Below are 20822 nucleotides of genomic sequence, written 5' to 3'. Positions count from 1 at the left end.
AATTCAGCTTTTTTAAATGCCTCAGATTTAGATGCCCTCAGATACACTGGTCAACGAAAGTAATAAATTTTATTGATCCCATGGGAGTGTACTACATTCTTGCAATAACTTGCCTGTAATCATTTTTTATTTGAAACATTTTTTTTTACGGCATACAGATAATTGGTAAATAGATTTTCCGTTTTCCCCCTCTACGAGGGGACCTTTTAGGGAGGAGCCGGGAGTAAAAGTAATAAACTGTTTCGCATCTTTTTTGGACTGCATTTTCCTTGTTTAATAATAGAGTTTTTATTTCGGCATCATCAATTTTAATCATAAAATTTTCTCAAAATACTTATACGAATCGAGTAAAAAAAGTTTCATTGAGATCCATTCTACTGCAAAAATTTGAAAGGTTTTGAGTTTTTTACTGCCCCATTGCCTCGGCTATCTCATTGACGTAAAGATCGATCAAAGAACACTATGACCCAAAACAGTAAATCAAGAATGAAAATTTTATGAAGTGTGATGAAAATTTGAAAAAAAGAGTTTTTATAATTTGGGATGTATTTCGTAAAATATTGATAAAAAATTTTTTTGTTTAGAAGACTATTATCGGCATAACTTTGTCTTAAAAATTTGCTAAAACAATTTTTTTATGGCACCTTTAGTAGTTTTTGAGTTGTAGCCCTTTTTATAACTGCTTATTTGGCTTACCTATCGGATGCACGCAAATCGAAGACACATTTTTAAATTAACTTATTTTTTAATAAATAATTTGGAACAATTACCAACAGTAAAAATTAACGAAAAGACATAAAATGTATAAAAGAAAACATGAATTTTTATACAGGGTGAGTCATAACTATTGGGACATAGACTAAGGACAGGTTATTTGGACCAAAATATGGCTATTGGGCCAAATATGCCTTCATAAAATGTTGCTGAGAAAAAAGATACAGGGTGTTAAAGTTAATTTTTGTTTTTCGTTTTTTGCTAATAGTTTCCCTGTATATTTATAAATTGCTATCAAAATTGGCACAGAGGCATAATCTTAGACAAGAAATAGTATTTTATTTACAATTTTACGTTTTGTCATAGAGGGCGCCACGTAGTCATTCCTAATGATCAAATTGAGTCTAAATTTTTTCTGATGAAACTTTTTAGTAATTTTTATTAGAAAATATGACGTAAACATCATTTTTACGTAAAATTGGTACTCTTGTTTAAACATGATAATTTCAACCGTTTTCGATAAAACGCAGTCGAACTGCTTAGAATCTTAAAAAAGGATTTCAAATTTTGATGTGACAGTGTAGTGTAATGTTGCATTTTTTAAAAGTAATCATTACTTTTTTTGATTGAAATGCCTCGTCACAATCATTTTACTAATGAAGAAATGCGAGATATGATTTGCGTATACGCACAAGAAAATTTTTGCGGTCGCTCAACAGAAGGCAACCAAATCACAAAACTTTTGCAAGATTATATCGTAGTTTAGGTGAAACTGGGTTATTTCACACTAAAAATCGGGGTGGTCGACCGAAACAAATCACACCTAATCAAGAAGATGACCTTTTGGTTCGAGTAGATGAAAATCTTGAAATAAGTTCACGACATCTATCAGCAGCAACAGGAGTAAGTTAGTCGTCTATTGTTAGAATTCCAAAAAAAGAGAACCTCCATCCTTATCACTTCACTTCTGTTCAAAATTTACTTCCAACAGATCTTCCACGACGGTTACAGTTTTGCCAACGTATTCTGAATAAACATCGCAATGACAGACATTTTATTAAGAATATTATGTTTACCGACGAAGCAACTTTTACCAGACGAGGGGTTTTTAATTGGCGAAATAGTCATTATTGGGAAGAAGAAAACCCGCATGCTATTAAAACTAGACATTTTCAGCATGAGTTTAAATTGAATATTTGGTGTGGCATTATAGGCGACCAACTACTAGGGCCTTATGTTCTTCCTCCGAATTTAAATGGAGATTCTTATTTATTCTTTTTGGAAAATACTCTTAATGATATTTTAGATGATCTGTTACTGGTTGTAAGAAGAAAAATGTGGCTTATGCAGGATGGAGCGCCATCTCATTTTTCATTAGCTGTTAGAAATCATCTTAATGACGTATTTCCTCAACGATGGATTGGCAGAGGCAGTGATTTTCAATGGCCACCAAGAAATTCTGAGTACAACCCGCTAGATTTTTATTTTTGGGGACATATAAAGTTTTTAGTTTATGCCAATGAAATTAATACATGAGACGTACTTTGGAGATACATTCAAAATGCAGCTAATCTTATAAGGGAACAGAATAATATTTTTTTTAACGTCCGAAAATCCTTTATAAAAAGAATTAGAAAAGGCATAGAAATCGGAGGAGACCATGTAGAACATTTATTTTCAGTTTTTGTGAGTTCTTTTAAGTTAAAGTGTGTTTAGTTTTGATTTATAGTCAAAACGGAAACCTTACGTTAGTTGCAACTTTGTTTATTAGTTTGGTATTTGATAGTGGAATTGTAAATAAAATACTATTTCTTGTCTAAGATTATGCCTCTGTGCCAATTTTGATAGCCATTTATAAATATACAGGGAAACTATTAGCAAAAAAACGAAAAACAAAAATTAACTTTAACACCCTGTATCTTTTTTCTCAGCAACATTTTATTAAGGCATATTTGGCCCAATAGCCATATTTTCGTCCAAGTAACCTGTCCTTAGTCCATGTCCCAATAGTTATTACTCACCTTGTATAAAGGAACTAGCAAAGTATATTAGAAATTATTTAATTTAGAAAACTAAGTTTTTTTGCAGCCGTCCCGAAAATTTAACTTTCGGTAAGATTTATTAAATCGAGTGTAAATCTTGGGTAAAATTAATACAACTTTTACAACGTCGTAATTAAAGTTTTTCTTAACTATAATATTTTTAAAATCACCGCCAGTGATTTTAAAAGTGTGGCAAGCAAACAAAGCAACCCCTACATAAACGTACCTAACTACAAATTTATTTATATATCCTGCAATGCCGTGGAAAATCTAAGCTGTAAATTGTCAACTTACAGTGATAACTAATATTAGAGAACATGTAAAAAGGTAAATTTAAAACAGCAGAAAAGTTTTAAACAAAAATGTCCCAACTTTATATTCATGTAAAACTAAAATTGGAAACTCTTTTAACAAACAAGCCACCACAAACCGAACAACTTTGTATTTATTTAATTTTTTGTACGTTTGGCTGGCAAAAGAAGTTGTGACCGCTTGTAGCGTTGTTCAATGTATAAAATTCTAGCGAAGTTCAAAAGATTGCATTTGCTCACGTGGGAAAAGTTTTGTGTAAAGAAACGAGTCAGCTGATAAATGCACGTTTCAGAACGTGACAGTACCGAATAGGAATTGAAAATTGCTATTTTAGATAGGATAATTTTAGATATTTAGATATGCCTTCATTTTGTATTTAAATTGTAAATATTAAACATATTTTTATTGTAGTTAAAACAGGCTTTAGCACTTAAACCCAGTTACCTTTGCATTTTAATTTAAACGTATAAATGAAGTGCTTCTTTAATATTAAAAATATTTCATCCAAAAATTAGCCAACGAACTAGGATCTACCCCAATCAAAACATGTGCATTATTATAAATAAGTTTTTGACAGTATGATTAAGAACGGAAACTACAAGCTATACTTCAACTCTACTGTCGCACAATAAGTGGTAGAAAATAGACCGAATAGATACCAGTTAATAAACTGATTAGACAAACAATACTAATTTATGTGATGGTACCCAATAACAATATTTTGACTGTTAAAAACCAATAATAAAACCGCTAAGGACAGAGGCACTCAGATACAAATAAGAACACAATGGATTGTTAAAAGTACACAGATGATACATAAAATCCTCACTGCTACTAGCGTTACTCCAACAAACCTTCTACATTACACAAAACAGGTGAATATTAGTGACAATTTTTATTAACGTGGTACTCCTCGCGACGTCCAGATGAATATTAAACTTTTGGAAAATACTCTAGGGTAATAGGTCACTTAGAGCAATTCTTTTGATACTGCAACTATACCGGGTGGTGAATCGTCCAACGGGCCGTAGGAAACTCAATGGAACTCAAAATTGGAAATTCAATTGGAAACAAATGTTAAAACGGTTCTACGAATTAAACGTACTCCAAAAGTTTTCAAAAATATAATACATTTTTCAGGCATCCCTAAAAGTCAGGCCACACGTTGTGCAAGAATGTGTATGACGTGTTGCGTTTGATCATATTGATGTAAAATGTTTGACAATGGGGGCTATGATGTATCATTTACGTAAATAATTACATACTAGTATAAAATTCAGAAAACGTACATCAAGATTACAGTTCTCAAAACATAATGTGTAAAAACGGTATGATGTATCATGCCCTGCGTTGCTATGCGTAAAATGACCAAGCCACAGCTGAAAATTATATAAAACGTTATTTTCGGTTCTGTCATATCCTGAATATCTGTCAGTTAATTCAAATTAACCTAACTTTTGGCTTCTTGTTTGTTTTTGAAAAAATGGATTTTGTAAATTTGTTATTACTCAATGAATTGAATGATGTGGTAGAAAGAAATTATGTAAATGTAGAGCAACGTCAGTTACGGGACACCAGTAACCCATTTGAAATAGATTACCAGCTATGCTCTAACTAAATTGCAATAGAATTAAAGGTTCTCTCCCTACTTAATTTTGTAGGAAATGGAAGTTACCAAAAATGTACTGGTAACAACCTATTATTTTTAATGGAACAAAGTACATTTAGTAAAGTATTAACAGAAATAGCTGCAGGGATAGTGGAACACTTGGTGCCAAAATGGCGAAAAAGATGAAGTACAGCCTGTAGTTCTCATAGAAATGATTCCAAAGGAGGCAAATCAAAACAATGGTTGGGTGTTGGAAGCACAGAGAATAAGAAGTGTTATTGCTGCAAACTTTGTGTAGTGAAACAAAAACTTATTAATATTTTCATAATTTATTTATTTCACAATGATAAATAGTGATATAGTTTTATAATCAAATATAGTTTAGTAATATAATTTTACAATTTAGTGATATTTCAGCATTTTATAATATATATGATAGAGTTTTATAATCTAGTATAGTTTAGTGATATAAATGTTAATATTTCAATTAATTACAAAAAGCTCAAAACAAACAATCTTAAACATATTACTAAGTGGCTCAAAATTTTTTAAAATGTTTAGATAATACAAAGATATTATATTGCTGCAAACTGTATTATAACAAATTAAATTAAAAATGTTTATATATTGTAAAAAACAAAAACATAAATCATGTATATTACAATTAATTACAAAAATGACACAACACTAACAAAATAAAAATATATTACAACTTGGCTCAAAGGTTTTGAAAACCCTTAGAGAGAATATAAAGAAGTGTTATCGCTGCAAGTGTTATGTTATAAAATATTTAAATAAAAATGTTTAAAAACATAAAACCTTTATGTTACAATTAATTGCAAAAAGTTCAAAACAAACAAATTTAAAATATATTATAAAGTAGTCCAAAATTTGTTAAAACCCTTGGAAAATTAAAACATACAAGTAAAGAATACAATTTCAAAAATTAACACAAACCTAAAATATACCACAAAGTAAACCTACAAATACACCTAAAATATACTACTACAAAGAACAAGGTTTGTAGCACAGGCATTACAACTTTGGGTTGTATAGAACCTTTGTGGAACCTGACATAAAATTCATTAAGGTAGCATACTTTACATGGATAGAGCATTTCATCAGGCAAGAGGTAGGTGCAACAGTCGGAAAGGTTTTTAACAGAAGAGAGCTGATGGAACAATAAACCAGAAGAAGACCAAGACTTAGGTATCAAGACAATTTAGAGGATGATTTAAAATATATTGGAGTTAGAATGTAGAGAAGAGTTAGTAGACACAGGGGTGAATGGAGGATTGTCCTAAAGAATTATTTGCATAAGAACAGAGTTTTACATTACAGCCCTGTTAAAGCTGGAAACATATATTCCTGTGTTGCATTGATGTTGACTAATGATAATGGTAAAACAAACTAATATATATTACAAAATGGTCCAAATGTGCTCATAACCCTTAGAGAATATGAAGAAGTATTATTGCTGCAAACTTCCGTGTTGTAAAATAAAAAAAATAAAAACAAATTGTTAAATAAAAGTGTTTATAATTAGTATATTTCATAATGATATGTAGGTATTTATGTTACAATTAGTTACAAAATCAAAAAGAATATCACAACGATCAAGACAAAACAAAAAATCTGAAACATATTACAAAGTGGCTAAAAATTTTGAGTTAAAAATAAAACTATTGCCTTTTTAATTTTCACAGGTTGACTTCCTTTTCATTCTGAAAAATATTATACACCATAATAAACATAATACATCAATTATTAATCTTTATCTTTAAAATCCAATGTATTTATAATCTGTGGCTCCCCGAGATGAATCTTTGAAATGAGTTGCAAAATATTCCACTCATTGAACACCTAAAAATTTAGCATTTATTAAATTTGATAGTAACAGAAATTAATTTTCTTACATGTCTTCATTGTTATCCTGTTTTTTTTAGGGCCACCATCTACTGTAATTACCATGATACCCAATTCCTCTCACAATTGGGCTACTTTCTTAGCCTTCCTTGACTATTTTGCCAGTAAGCACTATTTATTTTTATGAAGTCTAACATCACTTCCAATTGTTTCCCGGTTGTTTTCTTTTTAATTGAAACCATTAGTTTATTTTATTATAATTATAAAAAAAATAGTAAATTGTTTCCACAAATTACATACAATAACATAACCTAACTAAGAGCGAAAACGGCACCTAATTTTAGACAGCTTAAAAATTACATTTACATATAGATAAATTACATATCAAGGTAGGCAACCCATTATACGTAGTTCTTACATCATACCGATTCGAAAATTTTTACATAAATGTGTTAAAATCGAAGTTTACAGCATGTAATTATTTCACATAAATGATACATCATAGCCCTCATTATTTGAATTGTCCATATTTTTAGTTTATGATTAAATTAGAAACAATAAATTTTACTATATACTAATACTACTACTAAATAAATATTACTTTGTAAAAAATAAATTATATTGTTTACAAAGCAATAAATTTAAGGAAATGTAAGCAGTTGACGAAAAATTGAAATAATGTTATATTCAGGCAATAGTGCGAGCACTGCCAGATCTTTATTTAACGTAAGATATTCTAATACACTTATTCCTAAAAATAATTTTTATGATAATTTCTAAACATAAAACTATCAATGTTGAAACAATCCGCCATTTTGTACTAAACAGTATCCCAATGGATTGTAAAATTCTCTTCTAACATTAGCCAGAACACGTGGCGTAATTTTTGAACACTGTTTAATAATTCGCATTTTTAATGCTTCAATATTTTTAAATTTTTGGTCAGAATAGATTTTTGATTTTAGATGCCCCCAGATAAAATAATCGTTTGGAGCTAGATCTTCCGATCTCGGAGGCCACTTAATGTTATAGTTAGGTTCAATCAAACAATTCTTAAATCTGTTTGTAAGGAAAACCTCCCAGTTATTGTGCGCAAGGCATCCAACCATTTGAAACCAAATTTCTTCTTCATCTGGAGCTATTTCAGCAAGTGTCCAATAATATTGTGCGGTCCAAGGAAAAGGTCCAATAGTATTGTGTCTAAATATTCATAACCAGACATTTATTTTTCGAAAATATTGGGTATGGCTTTCAATAAGATCCTCAGGCTAATTTTGAACATTTCGTTAATTATTTAATGAAAATGTACATTCATCACTAAACAAAATGTTTTTTAAAAACTGTCTGTCGGCATTAGCCATTTTATAACAAAATTCCAATCGTCTCTCAGCATCTTCTTCTCTTGATGACATTAAAATTTATTGAACGAAATTTTTCCCTTTTCAAAATTTTTATTAACATTATGGGAATTATGAACATTAAACTCGTCTACAATGGTCCGAGAACTTATTCTAGATTTTCTACTACTGCTGTTAATACATTTATTTTATTTTGATTGTCTAAATTTCGTGGTACCTCAGCAATGTTGTTTGTTCAGGCACAATTAGAAAAAACGGACCCAGTATTTTCAAAATTTTGTAAAATCCTTTAAATTGTTAAATGACTTGGAATTAGTATATTGGAATATCTTACGCTAAATAAAGAACTGACACTTCAAGCACTATTGCCTGAATAAAACATTTTTATTATTGCTATTTTTTCCCCAACTTTTTAATCAACTTTATTTTTTTTAAACAATAAATCACAAAATATAAATTTTGGGCAATTCAAATATTGTCAAATCTTAGAAACATCAATATGACCAAACGCAACACGTCATACACATTCTTACTTTTAGGGGTGGTCCGAAAAATATATTATATTTTTGCAAAATTTTGGAGTACGTTTAATTCGTAGAATAGTTTTAACATTTGTTTTCGATACAGATTTCAGTCCTCTACAAATAGTTTTCCATGAATTTTGGTGTAGAATAATTGGGGAAGCAGGAATTTAACAATTTAGAATTTCCCAGTGAGTTTTCTATGGCCCGTTTGACAATTCACCACCCTGTATGTGTTACGTTTATATTTTGTGCAATATAAAATTGTCATATATACATTTAAATGTGTATATATATATATATATATATATATATATATATATATATATATATATATATATATATATGTATGGATCAGTTTATCAATCAGAAATAGAATAAAGAGTTTTTTTATTATTTTAATATACCGCGGGCATATAAGTTAAAATACAACCCTGTACTTATTTGTAATAGTTAGAATAAGAGAAGACATTGTTCCGTGACTGTACCCGGACGAGTTTTTCCTTTAAAGACTGAGTGAATAGTGAAAGGACAATGGAACCTCGTATAATTATAAATTTAAGAATAAACTTGTAATTGTATTTTGCGGTGGGCATTTTTCGAAAGTAAATAAGAATTAGATTTAGATATGAGATAACAAGAATTTGGAAACTTATTTCTGTTGAAAAAGGCAAAATTGTTAATGGTTTCTGAAAAGTAATTTGAGTGAAAGTAGTTTATTTGTTTTAAATATTATGTTGGAAATTTTCTAAATCGAAAATTAGTGGGAAAGATGAATGCTTATGATTGGTTAAAAAATGATGGGGAATGAGAGAGTTGAGAAGGTTGTCTGGGGAGATTGAAAAGATTATTATGTTACCGGCAGACCAGAAGAGAAGACGTGTTTTCGTGTAGTCAATCTGAGTACCAGTGTTTTCGTTTGTTAGTGAAAAAGGTAGAAGCTGAGAGCAGATCAAAATCGAGAAGATTAATACCTCTTTTGAGTCTGCATAGTCCACGAGATATAATTGAGAAAGAAAGGAGAATTTGTGAATAAAGAGTACCGGTCAAAAGAGGCTTGGGCTTGTGTTTTCGGAGGAGTAGTTTGCTGGTATGCGGTTTGGATCGATGCTGAGAACGGGAAAGATTTGATGGTAGCCGGACATAATCAATCAAGGAAGGAACTGTGGTTTGATCGAGAGGAGACATCATTGGTGAAAAAAATAAAGGTCAGTCAAATAATTTGAATGAAAGAAAATTTTAAGATATTCTAAAAATAAAATCAAATATAAGCATACGAACTAAGATTCCAAGTTTCAAAGAGTTATTTTTTTTGTGAATAAATTATATTTTTATATGGTCATTTTTTTTAGTAGATATTATTATAAAACAGATCAATAGATAGTTTGTAATTAAAATTAAATTTAGAGTATAGGAGTTTGTTGGGAAAGATAATTGCCCACAAACGTTATTTATTAATATTCATCGTATTGCTTATTGAAAATAAATAATAATTTGTGTGCATATTTATGTTGTTTTAATGTTAGTTCCGTTTCCTGTTCTATCCCGATTATGAGCAACTAGGAGATACTGAACCCACTAGAAGAGATATATAAAGTAAACTGATTAAAGTAAAATTAAAAAGACACCCTGAGAATTTTTAATAGTAATTGATTTGTATGACTCTGCATAAATTAGTGAATTAATTAATTAAATAATTGGATTAATTAAATTAGTGTTAATTAATAATAAAACATCATAAAGCAGAACACAACAATATATATATATATATATATATATATATATATATATATATATATATATATATATATATATATATATATATATATATATATATACATATATCAAAATAAAAGATTGAATTTCATTTCAGTTCGAATTCTGCACATCCCAACAGCCTCTAGTAAGAGGCTTTGAATTTGCGGTTCACCTAATTTGCTGGTTACTTCGTATATAATATATATATATATATATATATATATATATATATATATATATATATATATATATATATATAGAAATTAACTTTATTGAACACCACTGTTTATTTTTTCAGACGTTCCAAACTTCACTAGACATTGCATGAATTTTTGATGTCATCTTACATGTTGTCGAACTACTTCTTCTTTTTCGTCAATGGACTTTTTCTATGTGGAATAAAACTCACGGAACTTTCGTAACCCTTTTCCTTAGTTTATAGTTATTCGCCTAGAATAACTGGACTATCAAGGATCGATTAAAGCCAACAGGGTGGATCAGTTCTATGGTATGGAGCCAGTCTCTCGATATGAACTAACTCGGGTTTACTTCTAGCTGAAAACGAGATGCGGCAGGTTAGATCGTTTATTTTCTGCAGAACGGTGTACAATGTCCTTTCTTACGTGTTGATTGTATAACCATACTCTGTCACCTCTTTCAAAATATGTACCAGTAGCATGCATTTCGAGTCTGGCTTTGGCTTTATCACTTTAAAGCTCCAAACGAACAAATTCGTAGACTTTTTCCAATTTTTCTTTCAAATTTTCAATGTACGTTAGAGATAAACGTCAGGTTCTTATTCGCAGGGAGAGAATCTTTCGAAAATAAGATTTTGAGGAAGCTTTGTTTCTCTTCCGGTCATTATCATTATGGATAATAACCAGTTGCTTTATGCTCAGAACTTCTATAGGCTAACAGGAATAGAGGAATTAAGGCATTCCGATCGTTTTGATTATCAGCAATGAACATTAGAAGATATTGACAAACAGTTCATGTGTTTCGTCCATTCCGTCTGATTAAGGATGGAAAGGCGTAGTGGGAGTTTTCATAATACCCCAGATTTTCATTAATCATCATCATCATTTTGGCTTTACAACCCTGTGTGGGTCCTAGCCTCCGCAAGAATTTTTTTCCAGTCGTCCCTATCAATCGCCTTCCTCCGCCAAGCACGTATTTCCATATTGCTCATATCTTGATCTATGTTATCTAGGAATCTTGTTCTGGGTCTTCCTCTTCTTCTTTGACCAATAGGTCTATCATGGAGCTTTTTCTAGCTGGGTCGGTTTGCTCTATCCGCATTACATGGCCTACCCATCTCAGATGTCCTATCTTAATGTGTTTTACGATATCTGGTTCTTGGTATATTCTATAGAGTTCGAAGTTCTATCGTCTTCTCCAGACACCATTTTCATTTATTTTTGATTTTCATTAATTCTTGCTATAATTCTGATAAATTTCGTTTAGAATGTAACTCCAAAGGAACTCCATGTTTTGATACGATGTGTGTTATGAATGATTCTGCTACTGTGGATACAATTATAGGTCATTTAAAAAAATAATAAATTGTGACCATTATCTACTTGTTCCCTCTCTCTGTCATCCGAAGTGGACCGAGAATATCCACTGCAAGTCATCCAAACAGGTTCATCGAAAAAATATTGTGATATTTTACCACAACTTCTTGTTCTAGGGCCTTTTCTACCATTACAAAATCACATTTCTTACACCAATCTTTTACAACTCGGCGGCAGTTGATCCAGTAAAATCTGTCGGTGTATTTTTTTCATACTATTTAGAAGAGACGAGATTAGACTAATACGCCTATACGACTATTCTTTCTATTAATGGCGTTCGTAATCTTTAGAATGGAGCAGTACCTAATCAGTCAACATAATTTCGGAATATGGTCTACGTTGAATATTTTTGATAGGTGAGGCAGTAGAATATCAGTTTAATAAATTAGCATATAAAGGGCATCTTGTGCTTACCTATTTGGTTTCCGTACTCTTACAGTGTGAAATTTCAAGCAATCGAATGCTGGTTAAGTGGTTTTTTGAGAAAATTTTTTGAAGGCACTCCGCGGGGGTTGAATTGGTGATTCCTGCGCAGAATGGCCTTTAGGTTTTCCTTTTAGACCTTCGTACATCAGTGTTATATTTTATTAAAACCGGGTTATGGTTTTCCTGGAAGACTATATATAGTACCTGGCAAAGAGCTTATATATAGCCGATTTGCAAAAGGCCAGAGAATTTGTACAGGAGTTAATAGAAGATATACAATAACGCAATTGGCTACAGTATGATTCGTGTAGCATACACAGCTTCGAGAGAAGAAAAAATTTACCGTTTCCTTATATATTTACTTTATTCATTTTTTTAATATAGTTATGTATTCCTCATAACCCCTGCTTTGCCTATTATATTCTTTCTAATAATTTGTGAAAATCGGAACCGGTTAATTATTTTATGACGACAGTATTTTATCGTTAATAGCTTGCGATGAAAGTTGAAGAGCAGAAAGGTTATTTAGCTTTAAAAAGGGAAATATTTAAGTAGCATACTAAATTCCTTCGTCCTTGTAAGTGATTAATCCAACAACTAAGTCAGTTATCGTAATCATAAGTTCAATGTTCGTACAGTGATCTAAAAGTTAAATTATACGGAAATAAAGGGCAAAGTGGGCAAGTCAGGCAGACGTTAGGAAATTGGGAATTAATGTTTTTCGTCAAACGACTTCTCGTGACGGTCATAGATATAATAATGGCCCTTTTCATCGACTTACTGAAAGTTTTAATATCACCGCCTCGTTTATTGTTATTGTAGGAAATTTGAGTTAATTAGTTTTAAGGGAGCGTATAGTCCAATTTGTTGGGGATAAAACGGGAGGTATCTGCCCTAACTGCGGGCAATAAGTAGGGTTAAATATTATTTGTGTTGGTGTAAATTTGCATAATTCAAATAAAATTACTACATTTTCTCAATTGGAGATTATTACCCTGTTTCAATTTAAAATTACTTAACAATGTTTGTAATATCCTCAATCATTATATTTACATAACCAAAAAAGATATTTTAATTTATTCAACTGTATATTACAAATTAAAAAAAAAAGTTTCCTTGACACAAAATTCAGACACTAATGTTTGTATTTTGAGAACGATTTCCGAAGTGGAAATTGAAACGTCAATAAACGTACTTTAACCTTTAATTGTGGCTTATTCCCATTTAAATAGTAGTTGCTTTAACATAACATGCCACAAGAAAATAGATTCAGAACAATATTAAAAAATATCTTATAAGTTTTTTTGTCAGCATCGTTTTTTTGTTATAAAATTTTTCTCCACTATTCCTATTTTCTACAAAAAGTATGCACTTTATTACTCGTATCCAATATTATGTGTATTCGCTCCTTGAAGCTGAAGGTTCAAAATATTTAGTTTATCGAATATGTCAACAGAAACTGTATAAGACAACTAAACTCAGTGTTGTGGGATAAGAACATTACGATAAAGACAAAAAAGAGAATATATAACACCCTGACCAGAAGTATCCTGACATATGGGTCCGAAAACTGGACAATAAACAAGAGAAATAGAGGTAGAATAAGAGCAGTAGAAATGGAGTTCCTAAGGAGAAGCTGTAGACTTACAAAAAGAGACAGAATTGAAAACGCAGAGATTAAGCGGAGAATGGGAGTGCAATCAGACATAATCGACTATATAGAGGAGAAGAGACTATCCTGGTACGGCCACGTCAGAAGAGCGGACAGAGGACGCTGGATAAACAAAATCACAGAATGGAGCCCGATTGGAAGAAGAAAGAGAGGAAGACCCCGAAGGTCATTCAGAGATGAAATCGACGAGGCTATGGAGAAAAGAACCCTGCGAGATGGAGACTGGAATGACAAAGAAAATTGGAGAAAACGGTTGAGTGAAGGAAGACAGTGAAAACTGTGGAAATCCTTAGTAGTAGTAGAATATGTCAACCAAGTAGCTCGATTTCATCAAAAATAAACCAGCGATAGAAAAATGGCGATTTCATATCTTCATTCAAAAACACGTTGTAAAAATTTTCCACGTGATAACCATCTTGCCTCACAATAAAATAATAATAATGTTGAATGTACTGCACCGATGTCTTTACAAAGTGCAGAAAAGATTTTTTAGATTTCAAAGGTCTCATTTTTATATAACTAACTACTGTTGCAGCCGTAGTTAGTACAATATTTAGGCCAGTAGATATTTCTTTGGAAGCCAGAGCTTCTCTGTGGATCAGACAGTGTGTCCATATACACATTGGAGACTTTTGTTTCACAAGCGCTTATAGACTTTGAAATTTTCCAGAAATTCGGTGCATATTCCGATCGGTGCATATTCCTACGCAATTCCTCTACTCTATGTTTGCTTCATTTGTATGTTCATTTAAGATGGCAAATAAAACGAGCGATGTTGCTTTCAATTCTATTGGTTTGCAGAAAAGTAGTTCTTCTACCACTAATGTGCCATCACAAAATCGAACGTAAGCAATAAAATGAGTGTCTTCATTGCTATATGTTGCCTTCATCAAACTGAATCAAAAACAGCTTGTCGCGCAACTTCCCGAGTAGCTGATCCTGCACATCTTCAGCTATATCACCAATTCGACGGACAAGAGTATCATTTGATAGAGGTATAGTCTCCAATTTTTTGGCAAAATTATCTTCAAACATACTTTTTACAATGTGAATTACAGCTGGCAAAATAAGCTCTTCACCAACAGTGTGAGGCTTTTTACATCTGGCTATTTGATATGAGACTTTATAAGATGCAAGTAAAGCTTTTTCATTCACAGTCAAATTTTTTTTTAATGATTTTTGCTTTTCAAGTGATTTTAATTTTAACTCGAAGAATTCTCAGGGTTTGTTAATGTATTCACTATGAAGTGTTTCCAAATGTCTTAAGTTTATTAGGTTTCATGCTGTCAGCTGCTAAAATTTTTGAACAAATAATACATAGAGGCCTTTCTTCTTCATTTATTTCAGTAAAAGTAAACCCAAAATTTAAGTATTTTCTTGATTTTATTTTTGGAACCACTCTCGCCTGTGCACTTGTTGATGCTTCACTGGTATCTAATGCTCGCTTACGCCCAGTTAAAAAATTATCCATGATTTTATATAAATTTATATTTACCGACTGCTTGGGATATCTTATTGTAGTACCGTCAACTGCAATTAACACGCAAATTAGAACATACACGTTCACAATAAATTTAACAGGTACAGAAGGACTGACTAAACCGACTCGACTAAGACTGGTCACGGTCAGAACTGAGGAGTGAGGAGAGAAGATGCAGGCAGACAGACGATCGAGAATGTTTAAAATATCAGAATTTCTCGCGAAGAAAGGCGATCGGTTCCGAATCGGTGTTGTCACATATTAATAAATTTATTTATTTTTAGTAACATGGTAATTACAGTAAGATTTTACTGTAAGTTTTTTGTCAATATACTCAAGTTACATTATTATTGCATAGATATATTGTTATTGTACGAGAGGGGGCGCGGTGAAAATAATTATGGAAAATTGGGTCGCTAATGGTAAAAGGTTGAGAAACGCTGCATTTAACCGAAAAATACCAACCGCGCGAATAGTCCTTACTATTATGTCGAAAAGTTTAAAATGGCCGTTTTATTAAATAAAAAAATTCCTATTAAACTAATCCACTTAAGTTCTTACGCTCGCGCCTTTACCGGATACATACGACCTCAAATATTGATTTTTTCAAAAAATGAAAGAGATCAAAATTATATAAAATATAATTCTCTATAATAATAAAAGAACTAATTAAATAATTATGTTTCCATTTTTTCTACTATTTTCTCCCTTAACTTAGAAAATATTGATTGCACGAATAAGAATAGAAGAAATTGTAGGAAATCGCATTTGCAACAACTTCAGTCCAGAAAATGGCGGAGGTATTGAGCAAAACCGGTTTTCCTTTAAATTCACGATGACATTCAGTCGCGATTTTATATTTGCACTAATATTGACTCCTTACATGTTAAAATAATAAAATTTGGGGTCGATTTCCATAAAAAGTTAAAACTTTTTTTTGTTTAACCTACTGGGCTAGATAAATTTATATTTCATTAGCTGTATCTATTTCGTTAAAAAAGGCGAAAGAACGAAGTAAAGGATATAAATTGGGGTATGTATGAAAAAGTAACACTAGGAATTGGACATATTATGATGGACATATGAAAAAGAACGAAGTACGAACGAAGTTGTAATAAAAAGTGATAAAATAGTCAAAGTAAAATTTTTACTTGATAAAGATAAAAGCTTTCTACGAGTAATTAGAAGACATACTTAGAGATATTCTTATCAGAGGAGAGAGTTATAATGGGAGGTGAATTTAATGTATTCGTGGGTTAGTCCAGGAGTAGATATAAAACAATATATTGAGGACTGGGTTTTTAAATTAGAAATTGATTGATACTGAAGGACACAGGTTGGAATTGGCAACAGCCTTACCTATAACGATTGTTAAAATTCTATGGAAAGGGAGAGAGTCAGCATATCACATGCAATAGTAATGAAAATCATTCTCAAATAGACTAATTTTTAATAAGAGAAAATAATGTAAATATAATGTTAACTAGTATTAGAAATACCAATGCCAATGCCAATTAAAATACTAGAATATCAGAAAAGTTTAAGAATAAAGAAACTTTGTTTGACCACTTGGTGGTGGTTGAACGTTGTTAAAAAGGAATAAAGGAGATGAGAAAAGAACATAAGGTGTAGATCTCTAAAACACACAAAAAATTTTATCGTCAAAACTAATAGGTCCGGAGTATAATAATATCCGCTATTGTTTTATTCCTATAGTACACTTTGTATACTATAGGAATGTAGGTAAATTATATCTGTATCTTATTAACCAAATATGCAACAAAACTTTTTGATATGACAATTAAGAGTAGTTACTTATAAAATAAATGTAAAAAGACTTTCTAAAACTAAACCACATTGAAAACTGCACAATCGGTCTGTATCTCATTTATATTTTAAACGATTTAGGTCACATTGTGGCCGACAACTGGCGCTTCAGCATCCAGTAAATCTTTAATAAGTTTGTTGTTTTAACACTATTAACTAGTCTGTCGGTGTTTATGTACAGCACTTACCTCGTTTGTATTCCAACGATGCCGTTGCGTGGGAAAGTGGTCAGATCGAGGCAAACTTTCCAGGTTTTCGGGTAGTTTGATGGGTTCCCCGTCTGAAACAAACACACTTGATAACTTATTGCTGAACTCAGCGGGAGATAGACTGAATACAAAAACTTCATTGTGTGTTACTAGCAAAATGGTTTTAGATTTGACATTAAAGTATACTTAATTCAAAAACTAAATCTTTAAGCGTTATTCATTTCTTTTTAAAGTATTCAGCAAGGTATATAAATTTGTTTTTTGGAAGATTAATTATAATAAGCACTTTGGCATTAGGACAAAGGTCACATTTTTCTCGCTTAAGGGTCGCTCTGAGCTTTTTTTTTACAAATACTGGGTAGAACACGTTAAGGTAGGTATATAACACAATGTTTTAACTGAACGATTGTTCGGATTTCTTACTTTCACAACACGTTGTCTTTTATACCAGACGGGCCAGTGAGTTCATTTAATTCAGCCATTGTAATGCAAGAACTAGATTTAAGTGAATAGTAATCGATTTTTATATAAATAAGTATGGACAACCTTCTGTAGCGGAAAGCTGTAAATCCCCGAGAAGCAAGTGCCATCTGTGAGTAGTTTGAGATATTTAGTATGTGCGGAAAAGTGCCCGGCGTCTACGGAAACTGCGGCGAAGTTACCATTGAAATAATGTTTACACAGAGAGCACATGAGCGCTTTCTGTAGTGAATGGGTTAAGCTATTCCTTTAGTATTACGCCAATTTCATATATATTGTTAAAAATATGTGTTAGTAGTTTTATATTGTGATCATCTATTAGTTTTGATCTACTAGTTTCGTTTATTAATTTCAAACAACAATTATGCTGAAAAATATTAAATTTCCGACTTGTTCTATTTCTACAGCTAAAGCTGCTACCATACAGAAAGCACTAACTTGACATGTTACTGTGTTACTAATTATTGTGGGAACATAATAGCTTCAGACTCTCAGACAGTATTACATGCTATTTATAACCATCATTTAGATAATTTCCAAAATTTCATTATCCTTTACATCGAAAAATTATTACAAGAGCTAAAATTTGCAAGGAAAACAATTAATTTACTCCAGATTAAAGGACAGAATGAAGTAATTAAAAAGTAAATAGTTGATAGCATTGCAAAAAATACATTTTATATATGGAAAATCCGATGTTTTTGAATATAGTGGGTCTTTTATGTAATCCCCGCGAATTATTGTCGGACCAATAGAGGAAATTTTATTTGTTTACATATTCACTTAGATACAAGTGGGCATTATCGCTCATCCAAACATTATGCCGCAAGTTGTCGTTTTCATTAATACGCTCCAAGAATATGTTTCCGCAAAACTACAGGCTGATAAGCTTACTGCCAGCAGTCAGCAAGATCATAGAAAGAGAAATACTAAGAAGACTACATTAAAGCTGAAACATACGAAATAGGACTAAATCTAGAAGCTCAGTTCAGATTTAAAGCAGAAAACTCTAGCGAATTACAAGTACTTAGACTGACAGAATACATAACAGGTGGATTTAACGAAAAAGAGTACACCGAAGCAGCGTTCCTGGATGTAAGCAAAGCCTTCGACAGAGTCTGACATGAAGGCCTAATATACAAAATGAGAGGGCTACGGATACAGTGAGGCCATGACGAGACTGATCTCTTCGTACTTGAGCAACCTAAGCTTTAGGGTACGAATAGGACAAGTACTATCCATGCATGGAGCTCCGGAGGCTGGAGTGCCACAGGGAGCAGTCCTGTCACCCCTACTGTACACAATTTACACCGCAAATGTTCCAAGAACATCAGGAACCCTACTCAGCCTTTATGCAGACGACACAGCGATTGCGGTCAAACACAGAAACTTAAAAGTAGCGGTCAACAAACTACAGACAGCATTTGATAATATTAAAGAATGGTGTATCCAATGGAAAATAGCAATCAATTAAGAAAAGACAAAAGTGATCATTTTCAAAAACAAAAGAGAGACCCCAGAGGAACAGCTGTTAGTGCACGATAATCCCATCGAATGGAAAAGGAAAGCGAAATATCTAAGAGTCACTATGGACCAAGGCTTAACCTTCACGCAATATGTGGACACAACCATCCAAAAAACAGCAACGGTCGGAGCAGTAATAAGAGGACTCTTAGGTAAAAAAAGCAAACTGAGCATAAAGAGGAAAATGAGACTGATAAAAGGCATCATACTTTCAATAATCACATATGCTTCTTTCGCATGGAGACACATAAGCAATTCAAATAAAAAGAAAATACAAGCAGCCCACAATAGCATCCTCAGAGAAGCGGCAAATGAACCCAGAAATGTCGCTGAACGCTTTATGTTTAGAGAAATGCAACAAGTAAGGGTAATAGATAAAATGGCAGAAAAAGCCAGAATTAGGTTTGCAGAATTAGAGAATCATCCAAGCCCGATCCTACGAGAGATAATAAGATATGATGCGTTCTATTGATGGAAGCACAAAAAACCAAAACAGCTAGATAATTCGTAGCTCTACCAACAGAAGAAGCCCAAGCACGCAGCACTGGAAATTTTATTAATTGATGTTAATTTTCAGGACAACCTTCAAAAAAAAAATAATAAAAATAAGTAAATAAAGACTTTGGCCACCAAAAAAATCAAAAAATACTAACAAAAAGGCGACAGCCATCCAAAAAAAATTAACAAAACCCCAAAACCTGGGCACGAAGGGACGGACACTGAGTCGCCGAACTGGGTGCAGCCCGGAGCAGAGACTCGAGGCCCAAGCAAGCAATTTCAGTTCGATGATACGTCACTAGAGAAAGCAGGAAAAGAGCACGTCATGCTAGCCAGCATTGATCGGGTTAGGATATCGTATTGCAGTTCTTGTACCCAGAACTTCCACATTAGCTGATAGTTATGCCTCTATCGCGCATCAGAGTATTTAAGGGGTAAAAGGGGTGGCCTGAAGCATCGGAGCGCGGTGGAGTAACTCCTGTTTTAACTCGAGTTAATACTCCTCGCTCCAATGAATTGTTACACCCAAACGTAATTCTTAGGGGTGAACATGTCTCACAGGCTGGGTTTACTTAAATTGCTTTCTTGCTTGCATTTATTCACAAAACCCTAGTCGGGTGGGATAATCTCGAACGTTAAGGACTTGAACAATCTTGATTTTGTATGGATGATATTGGAAATATTTATGTAAAATTCTGCTCGTAGTGGTATAGCTTTATAGTAGCTAGTATATGTAGTTATAGTCCCAGATTTATGCTTTGTCGTCGAAGGAATCCTTAAGGACTCACGTGCAATGAGTCTTGCACTGCTTCAACGTTCTGTGGTGTGCGAGCAGTTCTGACACTGTGTTCACACTGGAACCTGTGTTCCATCTTATTTATTGTTAACGAACGTACTCAAAGATATTTTAAATTTTAACATGCATTTTATTGGATGTACATATACATCAGCA

At 32.3% G+C, this 20822-nt stretch overlaps 1 protein-coding gene across 4 annotated transcripts in view; it reads right to left on the bottom strand.

The window, feature by feature from the left end:
• The window catches only part of Camta (Calmodulin-binding transcription activator), a 1863487-nt gene that overhangs the window by 628300 nt on the left and 1214365 nt on the right, over positions 1 to 20822 (bottom strand). For all 4 annotated transcript variants that reach the window (XM_072532541.1, XM_072532543.1, XM_072532542.1 and 1 more), the window contains exon 6: positions 17348 to 17439. In XM_072532541.1, the coding sequence (XP_072388642.1) occupies positions 17348 to 17439 (92 nt within the window). The remainder of the gene's footprint in view (positions 1 to 17347; positions 17440 to 20822) is intronic.

This window comes from Diabrotica undecimpunctata, chromosome 5, assembly GCF_040954645.1.
Source record: "Diabrotica undecimpunctata isolate CICGRU chromosome 5, icDiaUnde3, whole genome shotgun sequence".
Lineage (NCBI taxonomy): Eukaryota > Metazoa > Arthropoda > Insecta > Coleoptera > Chrysomelidae > Diabrotica > Diabrotica undecimpunctata.
This window is presented reverse-complemented; position numbering and strand designations above follow the sequence as displayed.